General features: G+C 42.3%; 2 protein-coding genes across 2 annotated transcripts; one reads left to right on the forward strand and one right to left on the reverse strand.

Annotated features, from left to right (window-relative positions):
• Positions 1-8455, forward strand: POLG2 (DNA polymerase gamma 2, accessory subunit). Its single transcript, XM_077833668.1, has 8 exons — positions 1-552; positions 1122-1248; positions 1395-1500; positions 1900-2073; positions 4246-4386; positions 6370-6450; positions 7170-7270; positions 8246-8455. The coding sequence occupies exons 1-8, from the start codon at positions 78-80 to the stop codon at positions 8409-8411; spliced, it is 1371 nt and encodes a 456-aa protein (XP_077689794.1). The 5' UTR covers positions 1-77; the 3' UTR covers positions 8412-8455.
• On the reverse strand, positions 7450-22698 carry MILR1 (mast cell immunoglobulin like receptor 1). Its single transcript, XM_077833669.1, has 9 exons — positions 22616-22698; positions 22481-22525; positions 16517-16807; positions 15480-15764; positions 14272-14385; positions 13120-13209; positions 11552-11620; positions 10399-10464; positions 7450-8315 (listed from the first exon to the last, which is right to left on the reverse strand). The coding sequence occupies exons 1-9, from the start codon at positions 22656-22658 to the stop codon at positions 8290-8292; spliced, it is 1029 nt and encodes a 342-aa protein (XP_077689795.1). The 5' UTR covers positions 22659-22698; the 3' UTR covers positions 7450-8289.
• Between the last annotated feature and the right edge of the window lie 2660 nt (positions 22699-25358).

Consider the following 25358-nt stretch of genomic DNA (forward strand, 5'->3'; position numbering starts at 1 on the left):
CTCAGGCCTGCCGTGGGGGGTCCCTGGGGTGCAGGTGGGGCCACCCAGGCCTGCTGTGGGGGGTCCCTGGGGTGCAGATGCGGTCCCTCAGGTTTGCTCTGGGGCCCCTGTTGGCCCAGTTGCGGCCCTACATGGGGGGGCCCTGGAGTAGTGCAGAGGGGCAGCATTGGGAGGGCAGTGAGGTGCTGCTGGATGTGTGCCGAAGGAGGCACTTTCTCAGAGGGGACCAGCAGCAGGCACTCACTTGGGACTCGTACCTGAGGGGCTGCCACCCAGGCTTTGGGCCCCTGGGGCTGGAGCTGAGGAAAAACTTGGTCGCCCAGTGGTGGGCTTCAGTGGTGGTTTCCAGGGAGCAAGTGTTTGCAGTGGATTCTTTGCTACATCGTGTGCCAGGAGCTAGCATGCTGCCAGCAGGGGAGGCTCTCAGGCTGATACAGGTTGGAGCCCTGCGTGAAATCTTCCAGAATAAAGAATTAAACAAAGAGCAGATAACTGCAGCTCTGGAAAACATGCTAGGGACGTCTGGGGTGCTGCGAGAGGACCTTCTTCATGGTACGTTCTTAGTCTTATGATCCCCAATGAATAATATGTTTAGAAATTGAAGGCATGATCTCTGATTATCTGCTGGGTGGGAGCCAAAGGCAGGGTGGGTAACCTCTTTGTATTTATACCACTGGATAAGATTGATCTGTTAAAATGATTTACTGGTTGCATCTTCATGTTGTGATGTTGCCTCAGTGTGTTACAAGTTTGTGTCCTCGTTAGGTACTGAAGCAATGTAATCATGGCTTGTGATGTCTAAATGTGTATGTGACCCTTAACTGTTCTGTCAACATTGGAGATGGGCCTGTGAGAACTGAATTTTTCACCAGTTCTCAGAAACAGCAGTCCAAATGGCAGAGCTGGTGCATGCAAAATACTATAATTAATGTATGGAAGTTATCAAGTTGTGCACATAGCTAGCCTATATAGCTTTGAGGTCTTATTGCTTTTACCTTTGTTCTCCCTTCTTGCTAAATGTCTGTGCTTTAACAGTTCTGTAGATAAGTTAGAATTTAATTATAATTAAAACTTAAAATACTCTCTAGAACTGCAGAAATGAATGATTTGTCTCGTGACAGGTGCTCTAGAGCAATATATTAATTGTCTAGAATTGGTAAACAAGAGGCTGCCATGTGGACTTGCTCAGGTTGGAGTATGTTTTCATCCTGTTCTGAACATTGAGCCTCAAAATGACAACGTCGCAAGGTACAGTAATGAAAACTGACAAATCTCTGTTTATATTTAAACTAAACAAATGCAAGCTAATTTTGGATAACTTTTGAATGGTATCTCTTGCTTTTCCCTTATTATTTTTTAAGGAGTTAACTTGCTGCCCTTGCTATTGTTTAAAGAATAGGCGAAAGGACAATGTCTTCCCTTGTATGGTTTAGCTCCGCCAGAACTGCAGGACAGTGGCTTGATTACTGGTTGCACCAGCGGCTCCAGTGGTGGAGAAAGGTATTTGATATTCACTTCACCTTTGTTACTGCTGTTTAAGCTCGAAAACATTGGGCTGCCTCTTATAGAATTATGTTTTAAGGGGGGAAAGGCATTTCTAGGGGTGATATAGAATGATATTGCCAGATATCCACCTCTGAACTGCAACCACTTCTGGGGTAAAATAGAGAAGCTGTGTAAGAGTGCATAACAACACTCTCAAATTGTTTATAATGGGAATTGAAAAACACCATTTTAATTTGGGGGCTGTGTGCTGTAACTGATATAGCACTTTGGAATTCTAAAAGCTGTTGTTAAATGGTCACAGGCCAGTGGGTTTGCACCTATATTTTAAGAGTTATCATTTGCAGTTCAGTTAATATGTACAATAAGTGGACATTTTAAATCTCTATTTTTCAGTTTGCGATAGGCCCATCCAACTTCAGCAGCAGCGACTTTCAAGATAAAGAGGGAAGAAAAGGAAATAATTTGTACTACAGCTTTCCTTGGGGAAAGGAACCAATAGAAACGTTGCTGAGTCTAGGAGATAATGAACTGTTACAAATGTATCCAGGGAATAAATCAAAATTACATGTAAGATTCAGTTAATTGTATTATATTTAACATATTGCTCACTGGGAAAGCCTTATGAGATACAAATCTTGCTTTGGTGTGATCCAGTTTATTAACATGGAAATAAAATTTTGTTCTTGAAACAAAGGCAGTGTGAGTGGTTGGTAGCCTGCACCCATGCTATCTTGGACTATGATCTTACCAGGTCTCAAAAGCAGATAGATAGAAGGGCAGAGAATGAGTATAGAAACCAACTATTCTCTGACTTCCAGAGCTGATCCTTGAAGTTAGATTTGAGGTACATTGACAGGGCAGTGGTTCTCAAAGCCGGTCCGCCACTTGTTCAGGGAAAGCCCCTGGCGGGCTGGACTGGTTTGTTTACCTGCTGCATCTGCAGGTTCGGCCGATCGCGGCTCCCACTGGCCACGGTTCGCCGCTCCAGGACAATGGGGGCCGCGGGAAGCGGTGCGGGCCAAGGGGTATGCTGGCCACCCTTCCCGCAGCCCCCATTGGCTGGGCACAGCGAACCTCAGCCAATGGGAGCCGTGATTGGCCAAACCTGCGGATGCGGCAGGTAAACAAACCGGTCTGGCCCACCAGGGGCTTTCCCTGAACAAGCGGCAGACTGGCTTTGAGAACCACTGGTGTAGGGAACAGTATTTCAGATTGTAGTACTCATTTGTTAAGTAGAGTATTCTATTGTGAGCATGTTACACGGTGCTTCAGGGTCTACACTAGTTGCCTTTCTGGTGTGGCTTAAGGCAGGGGTGCTCGACCTTTTTCTTTCTGAACCCACCCCACCCTGGCTATAAAAACTCCATGGCCCAGCTCTGCCACAATAATTGTTTTTCTGCATATAAAAGCCAGGCTGGCATTAGTGAGTAGCAAGCAGGGCAATTGTCCAGGGGGCACTGCGAAGTTAAGTTGCTCAGGCTTCAGCCCTGGGTAGTGGGACTCGTTGCCCCGGGCTCCAGTCCCGTGTGGCAGGACTTTGGCTTTCTGCCCTGGGCCCTAGCAAATCTAATGCTGGCCATGCTTGATGGACCCCTGAAAACTGCTCGTGGCCCCCCAGGGGGTCCCAGACCCCTGGTTGAGAACCACTGATTTAAGGCTTTGGCATTGACATATGAAACCCTGAGAGACTTCCTCTTTCCCCCTGCTGTTCTGCTACAGTTGAGATCAACAAAGGTGCTCCTTAATGTAAAAGAGGAGGCTCCGGGCAAGGTATTCTCTTTGAGGAGTCCTTTACTGCTGAACCCAATTGCCTGGGTCTGAAATCCCTGCCTTGTTGTAAGGCAGAGGTTCTCAAACTGTGGTCCACAAGCTCCATTCAGGTAGTTCCCTCTAAGGTGCGCGCCTGGGCAGCTGCCCATGAGAGAATAAGGGGCCACACACCTAATTAGTGGAGCTGCAGGCATGGCTCCACTAATTAGGTGCCTGGACCCTGGAGAAGATGCACAAATAAGGTGAGGTGGTGGCCTTGGGGGCAGTAGGTGGGAGGGGGCAGTGGGGTGAGAAGAGATGGTTGGGGGAATTTGGGACATGCAGGGCTGTGGTGGCCAGAGAAAGAGGTGACTTTCCCCAGCTCCAGGGCTGTGGCTGCTGGGGAGAGACACCCCCACTCCCTCCCCCCCCAGTCCCTTCCCAGCCCCAGCTCTGGGGCTGTCGCAGCAGGGGAGAGAGGGCATATCCATCACATTAGAAACATAAGACTACCGATATTAAAATATGAGTTGTCCTTCTATTTGTAGAACAAAAAAGCGTTTTTTTATATAGCGCTTTTACAAAAAGCGCTTTACGATAGTTAGTTAACGGTACAAACAACATTTGGAAAGATCATTAAGTGGTCCGCCGAGACCCTCAGCAATTTTCAAGTGGTCCATGGGGGGGGGGAAAAAAGTTTGAGAACCACTGTTGTAAGGCTTATCTTCTTGGAGGGCTTTTGGTGAGATGTTGCTTCAGAGGCAGTATTTAAGGAAGGTGGGGTGCTTCTCTCTCTTGCTACAGACTTCAGTTAGATACTGCCGTATGTTGTTAGGTTGCTCCTGCTTGTTCTTTAATATATGTTTGTTTTAAATGTATGTTGAGGGAACCCATCTGGTGATTGGTGCCTTCTTGTGTTCATTCATTTAAATACACTATTTATTTTTGAGGACTGTTGCTTAGTGCATTTCTGTTGTGTTTCTCCTGCAGGGCCGAGATGGAAGGAAGAATATTATTCCTCATGTGCTGTCTGTGAGCGGCAATCTGGACCAAGGAGTGCTAGCATATCTTTGTGATTCTCTGCAGCTCACTGAGAGCTCTCTAACAAGAAAGAAAACTCTTCAAAGAAAGGTGACCTTTTAGTGTGTGTCAGGAAGAAGAGACTGAAAATAGTCTTACTTGGAAGCTACAAACTAAAACAACAGTCTGAGTTTCAGAGTAACAGCCGTGTTAGTCTGTATTCGCAAAAAGAAAAGGAGTACTTGTGGTACCTTAGAGACTAACCAATTTATTTGAGCATGAGCTTTCGTGAGCTACAGCTCACTTCATCAGATGCATACCGTGGAAACTGCAGCAGACTTTGTATATACACAGAGAATATGAAACAATACCTCCTCCCACCCCACTGTCCTGCTGGTAATAGCTTATCTAAAGGAATCATCAGGTTAGGCCATTTCCAGCACAAATCCAGGTTTTCTCACCCTCCACCCCCCCACACAAATTCACTCTCCTGCTGGTGATAGCCCATCCAAAGTGACAACTCTTTACACAATGTGCATGATAATCAAGTTAGGCCATTTCCTGCACAAATCCAGGTTCTCTCACCTGGATTTGTGCAGGAAATGGCCTAACTTGATTATCATGCACATTGTGTAAAGAGTTGTCACTTTGGATGGGCTATCACCAGCAGGAGAGTGAATTTGTGTGGGGGGGTGGAGGGTGAGAAAACCTGGATTTGTGCTGGAAATGGCCTAACCTGATGATTCCTTTAGATAAGCTATTACCAGCAGGACAGTGGGGTGGGAGGAGGTATTGTTTCATATTCTCTGTGTATATATAAAGTCTGCTGCAGTTTCCACGGTATGCATCTGATGAAGTGACCTGTAGCTCACGAAAGCTCATGCTCAGATAAATTGGTTAGTCTCTAAGGTGCCACAAGTACTCCTTTTCTTTTTGCGAACAGTCTGAGTGTTATAGCAAATGTGGCTCGCTTTATTCTAGTCTGGATTTCTGTTTTGAGAGAACACAAGACTGTACATATTGAATATATTTACTAACTAAGCATTTATTTTTTCATTATTTCAAAAACATTTGAATATTCCTCAGGGTGGATAAAATCAATAATTTTTTTAAAAATAAAAACCGATTTTTTTTTTAAATTTAAATCAGATTTTTTTGATAAATTGCTTTGAGGAAAAAACCTATCTAAAAGAGTTTTAATTAAGCTACGTTACAGCTCAAAGATATCTCATTATGAAATAGGGATTATTAATTCTAATTCTGTAGTATGAGACAATATATTAATGTTTAAGAAAAGTTTTGTAAATGAGTTCCAATAGCTAATGGATTAGGGACCCAATCTTATTGGCTTCCAGGGGCTTCTGTATAGATTATTTAGGTTAATCTTTCTGTCTCCCCAATGGGACTCGGTTTTCAGTCTAGAAGATACCATCAGTTCTCAAACTGTGGATTTGTGTCTCCAGAGATAACGTGCTTGTTAACAGCAAAAATGTTTTAAAATAAATATATAGAGGTGAGAAATAACAGACCTTAACTCTATTGTCCCTCTGCAAATTTGTGTACACAGGGTCAATCCCTTACCTCTCTCTAAAAGTGCAAAGTTTCAGAAAGTTCAATGAATAGAAGATTGTTGGGGGCAGAATAGATCTGGACAAGGAGTAGTCCTGGATATAAACTTGAGAAGGGAGGGATAGGCAGTAGAAACAAACATGAAACTGTTTGAGCAGCATATTCCAGAAGTCTTGACGTCTTTCTGAGTGTAGCCTTCATTGATTTGAGATCTACCGTACCATTCTCTCACTAGAAGGGAAAACCTATAATGGCAGCAGGCCGTAAAAGAGACCCAGTTTGAGAATATTTTAATGAAGTTCCTCTACCTGTGAAGAATATGTATTAAGGTTATAACAACCAACATGAATGCATTTTTATGAAGAAATCCATGATTAAATCGAGTCTTCCTGCTAGTGATTTAAATCAATTTGATTTAAATAAAATCCACCCTGATACTCCTATATATTTCACTAATGCTCTTTTAGTTCTGGTTCATGTATTTAATGTAAATGCTGAGTAACATGTTTCTTGCAACACTGTTAGGTACTTAAGCTTCACCCTTGTTTAACACCAATAAAAGTTGCTTTGGACGTTGGAAGAGGCCCAACAATGGAGCTGAGACAGGTGTGTTGTAACTAAGCATTTAATTGTGGGAGTTGGAGTTACATCTACTGTTGTACTGTAATTCTGATATTGACTTTTTTTAACCTTCTATTCATGTGAGGAAAATTCTACTTCTCCTTCATGGGCATGGAGGGCCCTCACTGTAGTGAAACAGCGTTTTCACTGTGCAGGATTTCGGAAGCCCCTGCAGAGATCCATATTCCCTGCATGCTAGGAGGTGCCCTGTGGAATGTGGATTTGGGGACAGTGGGCACGTCTGTTAGATCCATTGTGATTGATCCCACACGGAGTGGGGGGACACAGACGTCCAGGCTTTAATGTCTGCTCTTCCTCAAGCTGTATTAATAGAACAGTAATATCGACTAATTTTGTTTGTTCTGCATATAAACTAAATTTGTTTAATCCTTCATAGTAATCTTAAGGGTAACGATAGTAGGGAGGAAATCTTCAGATGAAGACTTGACTTTTTTTTTTCAAGTCAGTGATGTCTGTGTAAGAAATATACTTGGGGGAAAAGACCTTTTTATTTAGATATGCATATGGGGAACAATGTATAAAAATGAAGTTCTCTTAGCAGTAATGCTCTTTTCTGAGTGTGTGTTGCTGTTAATTTATAAACATTATAAATGAGCTTTAATATCGAACAGATACTACAGTCTGTACAGTCTTTCTCCCAACATTTTAGACCTCTTAAGGCTGTCTTTTTTTTTTTTTTCTAGGTGTGTCAGGGGCTGTTCAATGAATTGATAGAGAAAGGAATTTCTGTGTGGCCTGGGTATCTTGAAACTATGCAGACACCTCTGGAGCAACTCTATGCAAAGTAAGAAAAAAATAAAATGTCAAGTGGAAAGATGGCTTTCCTTAAAGTAGCAAAAATTAATGTGATTTCAGTATAATTTCAGGTACAGTAACCAAATGACTGAAGGTACTAAAATACAGATTGAGACTGGATATCTCTAACAACATTTTAAAAACTCTTTAATTAGTTCACTTTAAAAAGTGAGGGATTTCAGTAAACTTTTTTTTATTTTTCATACTTCAACTTTTTGGTTCTTCTTTTTTTTGCTCTTCAGTTGCTAATAATAAACCATTCAGGAAATCCCGTCTGAAAACTGGTTTCCTAAAGTGAATCATAAATCTACAGAAATGGCTTACATCCAATTTTGCATGTGGACTGACTTCTGCATTTCATTCTTAAATCATTTTATTTGAAACCGTTGTTATATAGAACCCAGCCCTTCAACCGATACCACCTTGATTCATTCTCCATTCACACAAGCAGTCCTACTGAGTAAGAATTGCTCATGCCAGTTAAGTTTGCTAGAACTGGCCCATATTAACCTACAAAACATAAGTAGATTAAGGACTAAAAATAATCTTGATTGTGCTTTTCTCTAAACATTAATAGAGGTTTTCAGCAAGAAACAAACACATACTGTTTTAACATAGCAAAGTTAAGAAGTCATGTTCATGTACAATACTTTCAAAGTATGGCTGGTCAGCTAGTAAATAGTGGAGAAATGGTAACGTTTTTCTCCTGTGAAAAATGTCCCCATTGTAGGTTACTAAATAAAACTCCCCTTTTGTTACAAAAGAATCTAATAACTTACTGCAGTTAACTAGAGAAGATCAAGGAGCTGAAAGTAAGAAAATAAGCATCTTCATATTGGACACAGAACTACATACAAAACTTGAACATATACATATTGCTCTGGGATATAACCCCAATCTAAGTCTGCCACACACCAAGGCAACAATACTGTAACAGCAGTAATGAGTGCTTGTTCTTTGGCAGGTATGATGAGATGAGTGTCCTCTTCACAATCTTGATCAGTGATGCTACTCTGGAGAATGGAGTGGTTCAGCTGAGAAGCAGAGATACCACCATGAAAGAAATGATGCACATCTCTCGATTGAAGGACTTCTTAACTAAGTACATTACAGCAGCTAAAAATGTATAAATTAGAACCTCTCTAATAAAAGAAATTTTGTATCTGTGTTTAAATTGATTTCCAGAGTATCATACTGAATCAGTGGCACAGATGAAGTACAAGCCAGGAATTCTGAGTCACAATACCCTACTCTGTTTGCTAGATACCATTCATTCTTATTTATATGAGTGGGGAAGTACCCATGACATCCTCCAAAGCTGATGTTGATAAAGCTTTCTGATGCACTCATTCTCTATCAAATCCAAATCCTCTATGAAGATCTTCCAGCCTGCACTGCTGAAAGAGGCAAACCCAGCTCTGTCCATCATGGGTAGAGAAGGGCTAATAATGCTCATCTGGAGAGCTTACCAACTGGAGAACTTTCATAGCCAGGAAAACTTACCCTTATCTCAAACTGGCATGCTCAGGACACCTCTTCCAGCCTGCACTGCAGAAAGAGGCAAAAACAGATCTATCCACCACAGTTAGGCCAGGGCTAATCATGCTTAGCTGCAGAGTCTGCCAGTTTGATAAAGTTTTCCTGACTGTAGAAGTTCTCTAATTGGTAAACTCTGCAGATGTGTATTATTAGCCCTGCTCTACCCTTGATGGACAAAGCTGGGTTTGCCTCTTTCTGCAGCGCAGGCTCAAAGACATGTCCTAGAGGATTTGGTCTCTTGGAAGAAAGGATATTTTCAGTAAGTTGGATAAGTTTTCCTTGGCTGAGAGTCCAGATAATACACATGTTGCTGATATGTGGTGACAAATGCAGGTCTCTGCTGCAATGGGAAGATAAATGGGAGCTGAGCGTTTCAAAAGCTTAAATGTGGAAAAGGCCAATTGAAAAGCAAAGCCATTGGATGCATTGTTTTTAGAGAATGGCAGTGTTTGTTAGTAGTTTGTGAGTATGTTTCTCTACATGGCCTCTGTTTTCCAGTTCAGTCTTTAGACTGCTGTCATTTCTGGCTTGAATATAACATATTATTATTTGTTCTGCCTTTCAAGGATACCAGAACAATTTAAAGAACTAAGCTGTAAACATTTTATTTCAAGTAATCTATTAATGTAGATAGGAAAAAATTGTTTGTTTGCTACAGGGTGAGTGAGGAAGCAATCTGGAGTGGGTAATGTACTGGTCTTATACCCCTAACTATTGTAGCTGGTACTCAGGTGTATAGGTCTGAGTTAAAATGACTGTGGTTGGGAAATAGTCAACTCTTCCACTGTCTGAGGGTCATGTCAAGTCTCACTCCCAAAAATGGAAAAGACTGGGGCAATGCCAGGCAGGAGTCCAGCTCAAGTAAAAAACTTGTACCCTGGAGTCCTGAGAAGCTGCTCCCTGGCAGGTAGTAGTAGGTTAGCAAGGCAAACGATGGATCCTTTAGGGAAACAGCCTGCCAAGCAGGCAGCTACTCAGACAGATTTTTAAGGTAACTATGGCTAAACACGGCCTTTTTATTCTCTGCTTATTTAAAATCCTGTTTTATTTCCTGAAATTCCTGACAAGCACAGGAACAAAGCTTTCTGTGTGAGAGCCTGATAGCTGGACCATGTTAGCTAACTGTTGGCTTACTCCTTCCTGCTGACACATCAAAAGAGAAATGCCAGTGGAGAGTCAAGTTGCACCACCACATTGATAATCCTTTTTTTTTTAAGAACTAGTCCCATTAGTTACAGTGGCATTACTTGTGGAGTTAGGTACTGTGCATGAGTAAAGGAATCAGAAATCTGGACATCAATGAACTTTTTCTGACATGTTTTGTTTTTCTGTCTTGATCAAACTGGAGTCTCTCAAAGTCAGGGAGAGGGACCCAGTCTTTAATATTAGCAGGGGAGGAGATTAACATCACCTTCTGACTACAAAATAATTAGGGCTGGGAAACTAGCATCTAAATGTATGTTTGTGTGTTTCCTATACATGCACAGTGGTGCTAGCAACATTTACTGGGGTAGAGGTTCTCTTTAAAAATATTTTATATAATTCTCTCTCCTGTAACTCATCAGAGAGGAAACTTACCTTGTTGTGTTCCATCTCTTATGATGACTTCAGAGTAGAAAACTGTAGTATCTGCCCTCATGTTCACTAAAAGTCAGAATAGACACTAACTTTTTAAAAAGTCCACAATAATTGAGCTATATTTAAACATGCCTCTTGTAGCTCAATAACTAATGACACAAATGGGACCGTTTCAGAATGAAGCTGTTGCATTTGGGATCCTAGAAGGTTAGTGGTAGTCCTTTTCAGGTCAAGGATTCTAACTGGAGTTAGAAGTTTCTCTGTAGTAGGCAGTCTTAACTATTTATTCCACAGCCCACTTAATAAAATAAAGTTGGTGGTTTGTTTGTTTTTTTTGCATGGGCCACTTCACCCTCCCACCACTGTGATTTTCATATTTAACCTTAACAGTTTCCTTTTGTGTGTTTTTTTTAAATTAGTTATTGTAGTCTTGTAAAGATTTTTACCCTTTAAGTTATTTGTATGTACTCTGAACCTTAGTTTCACTTTAATGAAGATTTTTGTGAGAGAATTCATAGGCACTCATAACATCCACAAGGTGGGAAAGTATTATTCCTATTTTAAAGATGAGAAATTTTCAAAGAGCTCAAGTAGTCACTGGGGTCATACATTGAGTCAGTGTTAACTACAGGATTAGTTCGTGGGACTTCCTGTTGGCCAGTCCTGTGCTCAAACCAATAGAAACACCCTTTCAATAAACAACCTGCCTTGTACCTCCAACCCCTTAGTCTAGATGCTGGTAGCTAACATTTGTAGGCAAATTGGGGGTGTATTTTGGTGTCTGCCTGAAATGAATTCTAGTTGCACCCTTCTCATCTTCAAATGTCCTTTGAATGCTAACCACCAGGGATCTATCTCCATAGGGAGTTGTGCTTAACCTCTGGAAAGAGGGAGCATGCAGTGAAAGTGGTTTATAAAGAGTGAGACTGGGCAGTTGTCAGGCCCTGCTGCAAGTGAACATTTGACTATGCTATCAGTGCACAGTAAACTGCAAAATGCATGAGGTAGTTTTGTCATTAATCCACAGATGTGTTTGGGATACACACATTTGTGTTTAAAGGGGTTTTTATTCCATTTCCAGAACACTAGTTGTATGAACTTGAAAATGTGAAATGCTTCATTTTTGCCCATATTTACAATCTAAGCCTTTTACCTTTCCTGTCTTTCTCCTCTTTTCTAATCAGTATGTTGGCGTACTCCACTTCTTCAGATTTAGCATACTCTGGATGGAAACAAGTGAAAAAGAGTTCAAGGTTCAGTTGCAGGAGATTACAGCTTGGTGAATTTAAGCTTGTGAAAGAGCACTGAGGCTCAGCCTGTGGTATAAGACCCACATGTGCCTCTCCCAGAGTCTGCATTTGTTCTCCCTCTACATATTCTTGGATAGTGCAAGTTGAGGACTCCTCTCTACCTGATGTGAAACGTTGCAGGGAGTGCAGAGCTAATGGAGCAGAGCAGCCAGAATACCTCCCCATTCCTCCTAGCAGACAGGTGGAGGGAGAGAGAGGAAAACACCCATTTTCCCATCTTCATTCCAGTAGCTAGAAACAGGGAGATATCCTCCCTTTTTTCCAACCTCCAGGTCGCAGGGGGGGAGAAATCTGACAGAACCTCAAGATAATCCTGGCATGGTGTCCTGCAACGTTTTTATTATGGGGGTATGTTAGTCTACACTGACAACACAATGTTATAACTAAGGTTATGATTTTTGTCATGGGTATTTTTAGTAAGTCACGGACAATAAACAAAAATTCATGGAAGCCCCTGACCTGGTCTTTTACTAAAAATAGCAGGAGGTGGGGAGACCTCCAGTCTGATCCTTGCTGCTGGGGGCTGACAGCCATCTGCGGCTCCAGCTCTGGGAGCTGGCTGCCACGCCGGCCCCTAGGGCTGGCTGTTGCTGCTCTGGTCCTGCCACTGCTCCTATGGCTGGGGCAGACTGCCGCTGCTCCAGCTTCACTGCAGCGGAAGGGACTGACAGCTGCTCTAGCCCTGAAGTCACAGAGGTCTGTTAAAGTCATGGAATCTGTGATGTCTGTGACAAAATCTTATCCTTAGTTATAACACAACAGGGAGATACTATGACAGCTGTTGCCTAGTTATTTTGTGGCTCCATTTTGGGGGAAAGTGGCTCTGAATCTCGCCAGAGTTGAGCAACACAGAGTGAAGAACTGAAATATACACTGAAGAATACAAAGCAAAATGCAGAAGCTGTACAATTGTTTTTCACTTTCGCTGGCAACCCAGAAATCCTTTCCTTGCCCCTTAGCAAGGGGCTATTGTGTAAATCTAGGCTCTGTGCTTTATTTACTAGTATTTGATTTTCTCTTTGCTTTGTGGTCGTCACTTCCTTACCAGTACCTTCACAGATATCCAAACACAAACTTTCCTTCTAGTTCTGTCCTGATAGGAGCTGAGGGATGGTTCACACAAGGTTCTAAGGATCTTTCTAATGAATGTCATTCCCCAGACTGCAGTTTGGCTCTTGGGATGGCATAAGATGCACATATAGAGTGAGATGCTGAGCAACTTCCACTCAGTGTCAATGGGAGTTCTATTGGGTCAGTAACTTGCCTGTAGTGATCACCCATTTCCCATCTTCCCCATTTGAGACCCAAAGGCATCATCCATAAACTTTATCTAGGACTAGTTAATCATGTCCTGCAGCCAGATTCCTGCTTGTGAGTCCCACGTCTAAAGAAAGAGCAGTTTGGAATTTACCTATCTCAGTGTATGTCACGTAATTTTCAGGCCCTGTTGCCTTGTCTGTTGAAACAAAACTAGTTGAGGAACCAGCTGACTTCAGTTTTCCTGCAAGATGTAAAGAAAACAAACAAAATTATTCAAATGATACATTTTTTTGGAGCAGTTGATATTTGCATGTCCCATGAATTTTGGGGGGGTTGTTAGATATTTTAAATAATGTTATAGTCCATGAACATCATTCCTTAGCAAGCAGTACTATTCATGCCTGACTGCATCTTTACTTCACATGGAGGTAGGGGAAGAGGAAATAATTGCTCCCAAAGGCAGCAGGTATTGGTGATATATCATGGGGTCCTTGCAAAAAGAGACTGCTTTCCTACTTTAATTTTGGACACCAAGGCCCTGATTCTGCAAACAGTTGTGCACATGTGTAACTTATGACATGTGAGCAGTCCCATTGACCTCTGCAAAAATACTCATGCATGAAGATAAGCACATGTGTAACTTTTTGCCTTTGGGACCTAAAATGTAGCCTGAAAACGTGTTGCTTTGGTATGAAGAGAGATACTTGGCTTTGAGGATGGACTTGGAGTCAATCAAAAGATGGAGAATGGTGCCTCTTTGGTCTTATTACCTAGCATTTATATCCACCCTTTATTTATATATGTATGGTCTCACTGAAATGTGGCCTCTTCTAGCGTGGAGAGCAAAAAGGAGTCAGCCCACGTGAATGAGGAGAGCGTTTTACCCAAGGGCAAACTTCTCTTAAGAAAAGTGCCACCGGATCTGCATTCACTCAGAAGAGATTGGATATTGTTTTCCTAAGGGCTCCACCTAAAGATTCCAATACAGCATCTACCTCAAAAAGGCGAAGAAATAAGTTAACCCTAACTGGATTTAACTCAGCAGTTCCTGGGAATCTTGATGTTACCATCCTGAAGCTTATAATACTGGGCCATCCCCTCCAGTTTAATGAGAGCTGGGCAGGAGACACCATCTGGACCAGGCACACTGGGAGTACTGAGACCAGCTGCTAAGAGATGGGGAGGCCTTAGTGTGTGATGTGCAGACAGGAAGCTAAGCCTTCCATTTCCAAGGACACAGAGTGTAATAAGGATCTAAAGCACTATTTTACAATGAAAATATGGAGAAGCAAATAAAACTCACTTGCTTTACACCAAGGCAGGATCAGAAATGGAACCAGTAGAACAGTTGCTATCACCACCAGCAGAAACAGCAGCACAAGAAAAATGAGGAGGGGATAGGAAGGGCCATCCTCTTCTGTCAACAGGAGAAAGAGTGTTTGTAGAGAGCAAGATGTTCCAAGTATGTATCTTTCTATTAAAACGAAAGCCCAGTCTTTTCTATTACAGTTTGGAGAAGTGGAGTAGCAGTTGTTAATAACACTGACTGTGGAAAGGTGAGGGGTTCTTACCTGAGCCTAGAGAGAAAAAGAACGGGCTCCACACTGAAAACCTACAGATGCAGAGGGGGAAGGATCTGGACACAATCCTGCCCTATCACAGGAGGTAGGGACTTAGCTCTAGGCTAAGATGTCCTGCAGGTGTACAGGGTAAACTCAGAGAAAAGCCAGGGAAGACTATAAAAGCAGGCCTTGGAAGGATTAGATTTTTATCCGTCAATGTTGGTAAACATGAGTTTCATCAAACACAAACCGATGAAAAAATGCATATCTGTAAATTTCAATTATTATCGATGGAAACAAAGTAAGAAAAATGCTGCTTGAGTTTAATTTGAGGATATTTGCTTTGTATATTTTGATGTGTGGTGATTTGTATTTTAACATTTGTAAAGCTTTAGCTTTTTCTATCTTTTTATATGTTTACTGTAATTAAATAATTGTCTGACTCTGCCATTGTCTAACTCCCCTCCTACCCCATAATTCCACACAATTGAAAATTTAAATAAAAATCTTTAAAAATAATCATGGATATTATCTGTTGAAATTATATATTCTAATTCTGCCAAGCCTATATAAAAGTAACTCCTTGGTAGTGTTCCTTCATGCCCTGTTCTTAGAGTGCTGGTTTACAGGCTGAGTTGGGCTCTGTTTAAACGTAAAGCTCTGGCTTTGTTTCTTTTGTTAAATCCATGCACCTCAAGAGTAAAATCTTGGGGGAGGAGGCGGGAATTGTGGATATCCACAGCAAGCCAAGGTGTGAATGTCCAGCTCTCTAACCTGCTGTGCCCTAAGATGCTATGTGGACCCTGCTACCAGGCACTAAAAGTTCCATCATGGACTTTGACGTGCTTTTGTTGTTGCTGGACCTGCTACCCCAGTTTACATGGACAGGCAGAGCTCATTAAAAGCTCATCGTCAGATGCTGTTAGTAATAGGTAGGACAAACACATACCTGCTAGTGTAAAGTTGAGACTGTTGCTATATTTTGTAGTATTGGGGATATTATTTTCAGCTTTGCATTTATAGTTGCCCAAGTCACTGGGAGAATTGATAATTACATTTAACACAGCTGCTGCCTTTCCTTGCATAGGTATTCTGGATGACATCGTTTTCTGTCCTTTAAAAAATATGTAGTTGATGGGAGAAGAGCCGTTTTCTGAGTGACAAGACAGTGTCACATTCTGGCCTATCCTCACCTGGGAAGTAGTCGTGCTCAGCACTGGTTTGGACACTGGATCTGTAAAGTAACCAGTGGAATACAAAAATAAGGCAAACATGAGATTTAAAACTGAGACCTACAAACAAGAGAACAGCTCCTCAGCTGACCTTGAGCAATGTAGCTCCATTGATTCCAATAGAATTATGCTGATTCACATCAGCTGTGGATCTGGTCCAAGTTCTAGACAGAGGCACACTGTGTTCTAGAACACTGTTCTCTACCAGAACACTTTGCAGGATTGCTGGCTGCTGCTGCTACAGGATGAATGGATTGAAAAGTATATGGCCCTATCCCTTTGAAAGAAATTTCATTCTGTTTTAGAACTCTTCCTGCTCAAAAGTTAAGGTATTGATAGCAAGGAGCGGGGAAGGTCACATGGCAGCACAATCCTGAGATGGTCATGGATTGTACTCTGCAAGCTATTTTGGGCATATGCAGGAACAATTATACAGTAAAACTATAGGGTCAGATCTAGGTGGTCTCTTACACACGTGCAGGGTGCAGCTTGTGTGACCCCCTTCTGACTGCAGTTCCAGCTGCCAGAGCCCGCTCTGGACATGTTAATGCATAATATAATTTTTAAACTGTTCTGAATGGGTTGGGGAGGGTTATGGCACAATGCTTGTGCCCAGTCCTGCATGGTGCCATGTGTCAGAGAGCCATGGCTTTGTGCCTCCAGCAGCTCACAGGATCAGACCAGCTGGGATGGGTTATTATGAAAACTCATTTCCTGATGTTGAAAAATGTCACAGATACACACAAACCCCTACCTAGTAACGTAAAGTTGAGACTCTTGCTGTATTTTGAACTGTTGGAGATTCCGTTTACAACTTTGCATTTATATTCCCCCAAGTCGCTGGCAGAACGGACAGTTAGGTTAAACAGAGCTGGGTTCCTGTCCTCCTTCGTTATAATCGGCAACAGATTCTGATTTCCTCTAAAAAATGTATAGTTGATAGGAAGAAAGCCATTGGTGGATTGACAGGACAGAGTCACATTCTGGCCAATTTGTACCTCCAAGCTCTTTTGGAGAGATCCAAACTCAGGGTTAGACAGTTGCTCTGAGGAAAAGAAACATTTCTGAGTAAAACAACAATCCGCAAATAACTTCCAACCCCCTGGCAGAGAAATGTGGAGAACTAGATGCCTAGGGCATCAGGGCTGGGGCAACACCTGTCTTCCATGGAGCCTCAGTTATTGGACTCCATGGCTATTAGACCCAAGATTCAGTGTACAAATATTTTCCTGCCACCTGTTCCAAATTCCTCTGTCATTTCAGCTGGGGAGTACAGTCCCTGGCCACGGGGAGAGAGATAGGTAATGTGTGTCCATAACTGGGCTGTATGTGTTTGTGTGTGTGTGAAGAGTTAGTGGAAAACTGAATGTGGATTTCCTCTTTAGACAGCAGAAAGGGGGACCCATAGGATTACCAGCCAGAGCTAGAATAAAGGTGGAGGTGTCGTGTTTCTTATGATGGCTCAAGTCATCCTCAACCCCAGAGTCAGCACAAAGGATCTTGCACGATGTGGCCCTGCAGTCTGAATAGGACACGTCATGCTAACTAGATCACCTGTCTCTGAATGGACTTGTAACCCCCATGTCTTGGGAGGGCCCCTGCAGCTGAAGACTTGAGCATTATCTGAGCTGACCCTGCTGCATGAGATGTAGAGACTCATCCAGAGTGTAAGGAAGGGGGCCCCAGCATGCCAGCCACAGAAGCATGACTTACTAGTGCCCAATCACATGCCTGTGATTTGGAGCCATTGGTTTATGAAAAGCGATAGCCGAGATTTATTGGCCCTCATGCTAAATGTTGACCAAGACAGCCTCTCAGGGCAAAAACATGTTGATGTTTGAAACATGAATTGGTCATATGGAGTAATACCTATCTTCTGAATATTTTTCATCGGAAATACCTGCAGATCTTCCCCCATTGTGGCCACAGAGATTTCTTTGGGATAATGGTTTTTAAAACTAGCGTGCCAAAGAGGGTAGAGGGGAAAAACCTGTTTATGCTTTTTTACAAGCTAATCACAAACTAGGCAACTACATATCTGTTCTGAGTGAGTGCAGCAAAAATTCCTCCTTATAAATGTTCTGAGCCAACCAGGATGTGGTAATTACATATGTAATCTAATTGGCCAACACTGTGACAGATCTTTCAGAAGGTCAGAAATAGAAACTAATTCTTTTGACAGCCCTAGGGGAGAGTTTTCTTCTTGCAGGTAACTATGCCATTAGACAAATGAAGTAATGGTAAAGTAAAGTACTGCTGAATTTCAGATGAATTACAGTTGAAAAAATGTAAACACTTTAGACCAGGTTTTCAAAAGAGCTCAGTTCCCCAAAATTCCTATTGACTTGAAAAATGAAGATTATTCAGCACCACTGATAGGCAGACTACATAAAGAGGAGGCGTCCAAATTGTAATATATATTCTTTGTGTATCCCCAGCTGCAAAATGAACACCCAGTGAAACTAACACTAAGAATCGGGGGTAGCCGTGCTAGTCTGTATCCACAAAAACCACAAGGAGTCCGGTGGCACCTTAAAGACTAATAGAGTTATTTGAGCATAAGCTTTTGTGGGAAAAAAACCCCACTTCTTCAGATGCATGGAGTGAAAGTTACAGATGCAGACATAAATATACTGACACATGAAGAGAAGGGAGTTACCTCACAAGTGGAGAACCAGTATTGACAGGGCCAATTCGATCAGGGTGGATGTAGTCCGCTCCCAACAATAGATGAGGAGGTGTCAATTCCAGGAGAGGCAAAGCTGCTTCTATAATGAGCCAGCCAGTCCCAGTCCCTATTCAAGCCCAAATTAATGGTGTTAAATTTGCAAATGAATTTTAGTTCTGCTGTTTCTCTTTGAAGTCTGTTTCTGAAGTTCTTTTGTTCAAGTATAGCTACTTTCAAGAACTAAGAACCACATCCCATAACCCAGCCCATGTTAAGCAACCTCTTTCCAGATCACTCATGGTTTCCAGTGGAATTTGGTTTGACTTTCAAAGACTAAACTAGTGGAGAATGTTGCTCATCCCTCTAATCATCATCATCATGTTCCTATTATGTGTCTGGCGTTTAGGGCAATGAGGAAGCTCCTCCACTCCTGTCTGTTTCTGGCAAGTCTTTCAATGGTTCCCCAGCTATGCCCCAGGTTTTTCAGCTCAGCTTCCACAGCTCTTCGCCATGTTGTTTTCGGGTGGCCTCATTTTCGCTTGCTTTCAGGTGTCCATTATATTGCTACTCTGGTGATGGAATCAGTTTCCATCCGAAGCACATGACCAATCCATCTCCAACGCCTCCTGGCAATGATGGTGCTCAGATCCTCTTGGCTGCACTGCACTGTGTCAATAGATCTTGGTTTGAGATTGTTCTGGGCCAAAAAATATGGAGGATTTTTCTGAGGCAGGTTGTATGGAATGAAGACAGTTTGGATGTGTCATACTTTCTCATTCCCCAGCATTCTGCACCATAAAGTAGTGTTAAAAGTACGCAGCTCTGATAAATCTTGAGTTTGGTTTTGGTGTTGTATTTTGATGATTTCCAGACAGTATTTAAGCTCCTAAAGGTGTTCCTGTCTTTATTGATTTTGTTCCGGATATCCTGGCTTGTTCCATCGTCCTGGCTGATGGTGCTGCCCAAGTATGTGAATGTTTCTACATTGGTGAGAACATAATCCTCTATCTGTACTGGTGATGGTGAGGCAATATTAAAGGTCATGAGATCCGTCTTATTGCGGTTGATTTTCAATCCAATTTTCTGGCTGAATACATTAAGTCAAGTTGTTTTTTCTTGTATATGGTGTTAGGTATGTGATAGGAGAGCGACATCATCTGTGAAGTCCAGGTCTTCAAGGGATGAAAAGAGTGTCCATTTAATGCCCCTTGGCATGTCTTCTGTTGTACGCTGCATTACCCAGTCGATGGCAATGTTGAAGAGGATTGCAGACATGACACACCCCTGATATACTCCTGTTTTGACTTCAAAACTGAGCTCACTGTGATCAACCCTGCATGTAAAGTTGAAATAGAAGCTTTTGATGATGTTGATTATACAGAAAGGAATTCCATATGCCCGCAGAATGCACCATAGGCTGGTCCTGTGAATGCTATCAAAAGCCTTCTCAAAGTCCATGGAATTTACGTAGAGTTGTTGTTGCCATTCTAAGCACTGTCCTATTATGTTTTGTAGAATGAAGATCTGGTTTGTGTATCCACACCCTTTCTGAAAACCAGCTTTGTCTTTTCTGAGAATGCTATCAACTGCCTCTGATATAAGATGGATTATGATCTTACACACTACTTTGCTGGGCACAGGTAAAAGTGTGATACCACACCAGTTATTACAATCACTGACAATTCCTTTCTTTGGTATCTTCACTATAACCCCATTGGTCCACTCCTCTGGCACTTTTTCCCTTTCCCAGATTGATATAAATAGAAGGGCCAGGATAGATGCTGCTAATTTAGGATTTACTTTGAACAATTCTGCATTCAAGTTATCCTTGCCAGGAGCTTTCCCATTTTTTCAGGATTTGATGTCTTGAATGATCTCTTCCTTAGTTGGGGTGTCTATGTTGATATCAAGATCATCTTCTGCCTCCTGGATGTTTGCTTCCTTCTTAGGTGGCTCCCTGTTCAGCAATTTTTTGATCCAGATGAGGAGATCAACAAGAAGTGGGACAAAGTACCAGTAATTTATAAACAGAGCAGTGAAGCCTGTCTAGGCTACAAGCAGAAGAGAAGGAAGGAATGGGTTACACCCAGCATATGGAATGCCATAGAAACCAGACGAGCCCTGAAGAAAAAAGTTTTAGACACAAAATCCCAGAAGCTAAAGGACAAATACCACGAGCAGTATAGCAAGGCACACTGGGAGGTCAAACACCTTGTGAGAGCAGACAAATGGAATTATATTGATAATCTGGCAACACAAGCAGAGGATTCAGCTGCTCATGGTGAACAAGGAACCGTCTACAAAATGATGCAGCTTATCAGTGGTAAACGGCAGACGCCAACAAACACTCTCATCAGGAACAAACAAGGCCACCTACTAACAACCGAAAAAGAACAAGAAATGCATTGGACAGAGCATTTCACTCTAATAGAGCTCATTTAATGCACAGGGCTGTTGTGAGGCTTATGTTCCAAGCCTGAAAGGGCTCTATGCACTAGGTCCTCAATGGAATTTCATACACAGTAGGCTTGTAAGATCAAACTCTTACTGAATGTTTGTAAAGTGGGTAGAAATCCTTCACGAAGGTTACTATGGAGTAAAGGCCTCCTGCTCTTGCTCCCCTTGAAGTCTCTTAGAGTTTTGGAATGGGAGGAAGATCGGCTCCCATGAGTACAAATGATTTTTCTCCCTTATGGGGAATTCTGCACCTGGCTTCCTAGGTACAAGGTAGAAATTCAGATGGAGTAAAAATAGCAGTGTGCATAAAATATTATCAAAGTATTTTACATCCATTAACTGATCGTCACAAACACCCCTTTGAGTAGCTTCTCAGCATGACAAGAAGCTCAGAGCAGAGTATCTAGAGATGGAAAAGACCTGCTAAATCCATCTTCTGGACAGTGCGGGATTACTCTCTATTTTAGAATTACTAGTTTGGACTGTTCCAAGCAACGAGGCTTCCTCCTTCCCTTCCACAGCTTAATAATCTTCGACCTCAGGAAATCTTTTCCCGAAATTCAGATTTTGTGTCAGGAAAAGAAGAGAATGGGCTCATGCCCTTCAATGAGTCTTAACCTTTGGGGGTCCACATGGGAGCATGGGGCAGAACAGCTGCCTATGGTGTGCGGAGATGAGGCAAAGTTTGTCCCTGCATGGAACAGTCCCCAAAAGGGGATCCTTATAGAACTCTTCTTCTCCACCCAAAGTTCCTGCCCGTGACATGGACATTTTTGTGGGAGGAGGAAGCCCCAGACTATACTTAACTGCTCATGTCCTAGGAAAGGCTGAACCATCTGTTTTCATTTCAGTCATCAGTACATGGCTGCTAACTATCCTAGTAAAACACACACCTGAACACAGAAGGTAACAGATATAAAACATCTAAGCCAAAAAAGCTCTACTGAATCATTATAGCAATGAAAGTAGTGTACCTAAAGCTATGGGGAAAAGGGCATGATCCATTATTTAATTAGTTGTGAAATAGTATGTGAAAATGTATATGGACACTATTGTAATGATACATACGCACAAACAAGCAGAGTTAAGGTTGTGGGAGCAGCTTTAACTTTATGCTACCCTGACTTTGGAATTCTTAAGCGGCTGACAACTTTCTGTTAATGTAGGTTTTTTTTCATGGGATCATCATAAATGTAACTGTAGAAAAAAGTCTGCAAACTCTTTCCATAGGATAATGCTGAGCTCCAGTCCATGTAAATCACAGTATTTCTAGTATTTCAAATCCTAGTTCCTATACAATGCTGCTTTCCTTTCTAGAGCCAGCTACAGTATATAAAATAGGCTACAGGGAAACAGTGTTATTTTGTTCAGCGATTCTAGTGGGGTTTTAAAAACTTTAAGCATTTCTGAATGTACACACAGTCTATCTAGCAAGGGAAAAAAATTCACGTAACTATCTCATTCCATGTGTGACTAAAGAGAGCAAGGAGAAAATTTTTTACAACACGGAATTATTCTGTTTAACAGTGACATGAATTTTTTTTCTAAAGGGTTTGTGTAAATAATATAATAAAACAAAAAATGAAAACTTACCGCTATCTTTCTCATTGGATTTTTGACTCTCCTGAGTGGCTTGAACTAAAAGAGAGAAGAAGAACTTGAGCAAAATTAGTCAATAGTCCCTCTTTGGAATAAGATGCAGTTGATAAATAGCAGATCCAGGCTTACAGCAGGATAGGATGAAGAATGGAATGATCATGAGTTTAAGCATTTTCTTACAAACACGAAGAGTGTATTGAACAGAGGAAATAGCAGTTATGCTGGTAAAAGGCTCTTTGATGGGGATGTGACAAGAAATTTGAGGAAGTTCAAATTACGGATGTTGCTGCTCAGATTTGCATAAACGCTTCTGTGCTCCTAGAATCAGTCCAGATTCTACCTAGCAGAGACAATATTTTCCAGTGGTTAGAGCAAAGGACTTAGGTGTCAGGACTCCTGGGTTCTAAGCACAACCTAAGCGCTTAAACACAATTGTTACTAGGAGGCTTCTAGTATGGTTTTCCAGCCAGTATGATCAGTGAATTTTTGTCTAAGAGCTGGGTGTGTTAGTGTTAAAACACTGGGAGTGGTGCATATCTATAGTAGAGTTTGGCTAGTATGGTTGCCAGACAGAAACATCCCCACCCACATTAGCTACAACCATATTTAACCATAATTGGAGCTAACATTGGGTAGATCACAGGGTGGACAGGACCTTGATGGCAACTTTTGTGCCAGTGTAAGACAGTGTTGTATCTAGGCCATATGTTCAAGCGAATAGTGGTGTCCTAAAATAAAGAGAGAGAACTCTAACAAATCCTGTAATCCTATTTAAAGGAAACAACATATGATGTGTTTCTGTATCTCTGTGCCATTCCTCAGCACTGAGATACGACTTAAAACATACCATAAATGCCAAAGGCACAGAAGGGAAAAGTTAACATTTTGGCAATGTCTTGGTTACACAGGCCAGGTTATATGAGAAGTCCATAATTGGTTGGAATGTAAGGCTAATGATGAATGTTTTGGGCACCCATCAGTCAGTGGTGTTCTAGCTGCCTTACAGTTGAAAACCGGTCCAAATAGATACAAACATACAAAGGTAACCTTGACTCAATGGTGTTTTGGAAATAAACCTTGGGGCTTGGTTTTTTTTAAACACAATTTATAAAAGGGTGAACTCTGATGTCATTTTAAGATCAACAAACATCTTACAAATCCAGAGCCAAAAGAGGCAAGATATGAATATATGAACTGTATCTGTCCTACTTCTTCAAATCCTAGTTCCTTTACACTGCTGCCTTCCATTCTAGATTAAAGGGAGATGGTGGTAGAGATGGACCCTGAACCATGCCATTTGATCTGGGGTTCAACATGTTTGGTGGTGAGTGTTTGGGACCATCTCTGGAAGGGAGCCAAAAATTCAGTAAGGGGAACTCAATGTCTTCTCAAAGCAGCATTCCCATTTCATGGAAAAGCAGAATTTGCAAATGTTCATTGAGGGTAGGTTGTTGGAAGACCTGGCTTCAAAGGGTCTGTGACAGGGTCAGGCCAGATGGCTATAGGAGAGTAATAGAAGGCAGATATATTAGCCCCAGGCTAAGTAGGTCCCTTTTCCCTGGGTAAGGTAACAGGGAAGGTTCCAGCACAATCAGGAACCTTCTGGAGACAATTAAGACAGGCTGATTAGAACACCTGCAGCCAATCAAGAAGCTGCTAGAATCAATTAAGGCAGGCTAATCAGGGCACCTGGGTTTTAAAAAGGAGCTCACTTCAGTTTGTGGTGTGTGTGCGAGGAGCTGGGAGCAAGAGGCAGTAGGCGCTGAGAGTGAGAACGCGGACTGTTGGAGGACTGAGGTGTACAAGCATTATCAGACACCAGGAGGAAGGTCCTATGGTGAGGATAAAGAAGGTGTTGGGAGGAGGCCATGGGGAAGTAGCCCAGGGAATTGTAGCTGTCGCACAGCTGTTCCAGGAGGCACTCTAGACAGCTGCATTCCACAGGGCCCTGGGCTGGAACCCGGAGTAGAGGGCGGGCCCGAGTTCCCCCCAAATCCTCCCAACTCCTGGTCAGACACAGGAGGAGTCGACCTGGACTGTGAATTCAGAAAAATGGCCAAGCTGCGGGCTGCCGTGAAGCTCCAAGGCGAGCAAATCTGCCAATAAGTGCAAGACCCACCAAGGTAGAGCAGGAACTTTGTCACAGGTCTCATTCTTCAGCCATTTACAGCAGCGTAAGTCCAGTGGCTAGAGTGGAATTACTTTTGATTTACAGTGGTGTAAGTGTTTAGTGCAGCTTTGTAACTCTAGGAGGAAGGAAACAAGAGCTTGATATTGGGTGCTGCGTTAGTGTGTGGCAATTGTGGCGAAAGGAGAATGTGAAGGGCCAACAGCTGTGGCCAAAAGGATGTGTGTCAGTGGGGATGTGGGGGAAGATGTTTTGGGGCTGCAGGGAAGCCATTGTGGCAGACATGGCCCTGAAGAGTTTTTAACATTAACTTTTGCAATGAGTGAACAACTGCCCTGAAAGCTGCTGTACCAGGAAGGCATTTACAGTGGTGTATCAAGGGTAGAGGCAGGGTCAGAAAGGTGCGTTTTGCCATAAGTTAGAAATAAGTTTAGTTCCTAGCAGACAGTCCTTGTACAGGGGGATCTTTCATTAAAGATTAAACACAAACATTGTTGGAAAGACAAAGAATCATAGAATATCAGGGTTGGAAGGGACCTCAGGAGGGCATCTAGTCCAACCCCCTGCTCAAAGCAGGACCGATCCCCAGTTAAATCATGGGGATGTCCTTGTGATGTGTTGGCCACTGCCCTCTACTGGATAGATTGAGAGATGCTTAATTGTGTGTCAAGCTCTGTGGCAGATTTTCCAAGGAGCCTAAGCCCTTGTCTAGATAAGAAAGCTGCACTGGTTTGACTTGAATCA

Source organism: Eretmochelys imbricata, chromosome 14, assembly GCF_965152235.1.
Source record: "Eretmochelys imbricata isolate rEreImb1 chromosome 14, rEreImb1.hap1, whole genome shotgun sequence".
In the NCBI taxonomy this organism is placed as follows: Eukaryota; Metazoa; Chordata; order Testudines; family Cheloniidae; genus Eretmochelys; species Eretmochelys imbricata.

Excerpts from the sequence above, each read along its gene's own strand:
- POLG2 (XM_077833668.1), top strand. The coding sequence starts at position 78 with ATGCGGTCCCTCAGGTTTGCTCTGGGGCCCCTGTTGGCCCAGTTGCGG. Across the intron at positions 1,501-1,899 it reads GGCTCCAGTGGTGGAGAAAG|TTTGCGATAGGCCCATCCAA; the intron begins GTATTTGATATT and ends TCTATTTTTCAG. Across the intron at positions 2,074-4,245 it reads GGAATAAATCAAAATTACAT|GGCCGAGATGGAAGGAAGAA; the intron begins GTAAGATTCAGT and ends TTTCTCCTGCAG.
- MILR1 (XM_077833669.1), bottom strand. The coding sequence starts at position 22,658 with ATGCTTAAACTCATGATCATTCCATTCTTCATCCTATCCTGCT. Across the intron at positions 22,526-22,615 it reads ATTCTTCATCCTATCCTGCT|TTCAAGCCACTCAGGAGAGT; the intron begins GTAAGCCTGGAT and ends TCTCTCTTTTAG. Across the intron at positions 13,210-14,271 it reads CCTGCCTTGGTGTAAAGCAA|GAAAACTGAAGTCAGCTGGT; the intron begins GTGAGTTTTATT and ends TACATCTTGCAG.